Source organism: Aplysia californica, unplaced genomic scaffold (genome assembly GCF_000002075.1).
Source record: "Aplysia californica isolate F4 #8 unplaced genomic scaffold, AplCal3.0 scaffold01041, whole genome shotgun sequence".
Lineage (NCBI taxonomy): Eukaryota > Metazoa > Mollusca > Gastropoda > Aplysiida > Aplysiidae > Aplysia > Aplysia californica.
Window position 1 is genome coordinate 194,084 of NW_004798311.1, and position 1,860 is coordinate 195,943.

A 1,860-nucleotide genomic window follows, 5' to 3' on the forward strand; every position below is an offset into this window, starting at 1 on the left:
GGGCACTACTGACCTTGGTGTGTCTGTTGCGGATGTGGCTGCGGAGCTGGGCGTTCTGCCTGAAGCCTGCCTGGCAGAAGTCACACTCGTACGGCTTCTCGTCCGTGTGGATGCGCACGTGCTCCACCATGATGCTTTTGCGGCCAAAGATTCTGAAATAAAGAAAGTCGTTCCTTGTGTTCATTTCAGTAAAGAGATACACATTGATACGATCAGGGTCATTTTGTGCAAGAAAAAGCAAGAGATACAGAAAGTAGAGAGAGAAAGAAAAGAAGTAGGACCTACCAGTGCGCCCTCCCACCACCCGCTTGTTGGCTTGAGTGATGTGAAGCACATCAACAGGATAATGGCGCCCTCCAACCTCCCGCCAACCACCAATAGAGAGCAGCTCCACATACTTGGAAAATAAAGACAAAAAACCTTCTGCCCTGAAAGTCAAGTTACAAAGCTCTCTTTACATACCAGAAACTACATGTTCAAAGTAGCTTTAACAATTGATCTGTTCCATATGAAAGGCCTAGATCTCCTGAGAATGTTGGTACCACTCTTTGACCTCTCAGTCAATGTTTCACTCACTGGACACTGGGCCTATTGCGGGTCTACATGCGCTGAAGACTGGCATTTTTGTGGGTATTTCAAAATGTCCTCCATCAGCCTTCCCAAAGACATAGAACCACCATTTGTACACACCTAACAGATCTAAATATGCCCAAAAGACACAAAAACAGAAAGGCAATATCTTTTATACCTTTTGAGAAATGATTTTTTGAAAATGTGCTAAAATTTGTAGCTCGCCAAATTTTTTTGAGAAAATGGTAGATCACAAGGTTCCCGCGGCCTCCTTGAATTCAAGGAGTCCTTGAAAACTGCTTGAATTTGCATTCAAGGAAAAATGTCCTTGAAAACCCCTTGAATTTTGCCAGGTCGGACAGGAACACAGGGTGACTGCCAGGCCCGGGAATCCCGGGGGCCCCTGAGTCCATTTTTGCCTGTCGCGATTGTGATATAATATTCATTCGGCTTTTCCCGGCCTGAGAGTACGTTACCTGCGCACAGGGGGTTATGGTGGCAACTAGTGGAAGTGTATGTACGATACCGAAGCTCGATCGTGAAAATCAAGATCTGCTTTCGCTTTCGTTACGTTACCGCCCATGAACACAGACAGACAGACAGACAGACAGTCAGTCAGTCAGTCAGACAGACAGACAGACAGACAGTCAGACAGACAGACAGACCCACTGACCGGCCACAGACAGGACACTGGTGCGGGTCCTGACTGTTCATGATGCCTCCCTCCTTGGACAGGATGATCTTCGTCACATGTGGGTCGTTCTCATCCGCTTCTTCCTCCTTGAAAAACGTCCGCGTCTTCGCATCATCTTCCGCGGCCACATTCCCGGCGCGGTCCAGCATATCCTCCCCACCCTGTCGGGAGAGCTCAGCCAATCCCAGAGCGGCCTCCTGTCGGTCCTTCAGCGAGTGTGAGTGAGTCTTCCGAGGCTCAGGGAGTGAGGAGGAAGACAGAGGGAGCCCGGCGTCCACCACAGGGATAGCTTCGTCCTTCTGCGTCTCCACGATCTCCTCAGCCACCACGTTGTCTCGGCACACCGCCTCCTTCCCCTCCTCCTCCTGCTCCCCCCTCTGGTGCGCGCGGGCGGCCTCCTCTGGGAGGTCCATGTCCACCATGACGGACTCGTCTGCTGTCAGCGGCTTGTTGCGGATGGTGAACACCTTCTGGTCCTCGATGTAGGTCTGCACGGGGAACACGTCCTTCACCTTCTTGGCGTTCACGTTGTGAGCCTTGCGGATGTGGATGAGGAGGGTGCCGCTGGTGGTGTACGCCTGAGGGAGGAGGGGGGG

At 51.6% G+C, this 1,860-nt stretch overlaps 1 protein-coding gene across 1 annotated transcript in view; it reads right to left on the reverse strand.

Moving 5' to 3' along the window:
* LOC101851544 overlaps positions 1-1,860 on the reverse strand; it is a gene marked incomplete in the record, with an annotated part of 18,923 nt that overhangs the window by 5,473 nt on the left and 11,590 nt on the right. Inside the window, 2 exon segments of the mRNA XM_005111325.3 lie at positions 14-152; positions 1,244-1,842. Coding sequence (XP_005111382.2) covers positions 14-152; positions 1,244-1,842 — 738 coding nt within the window.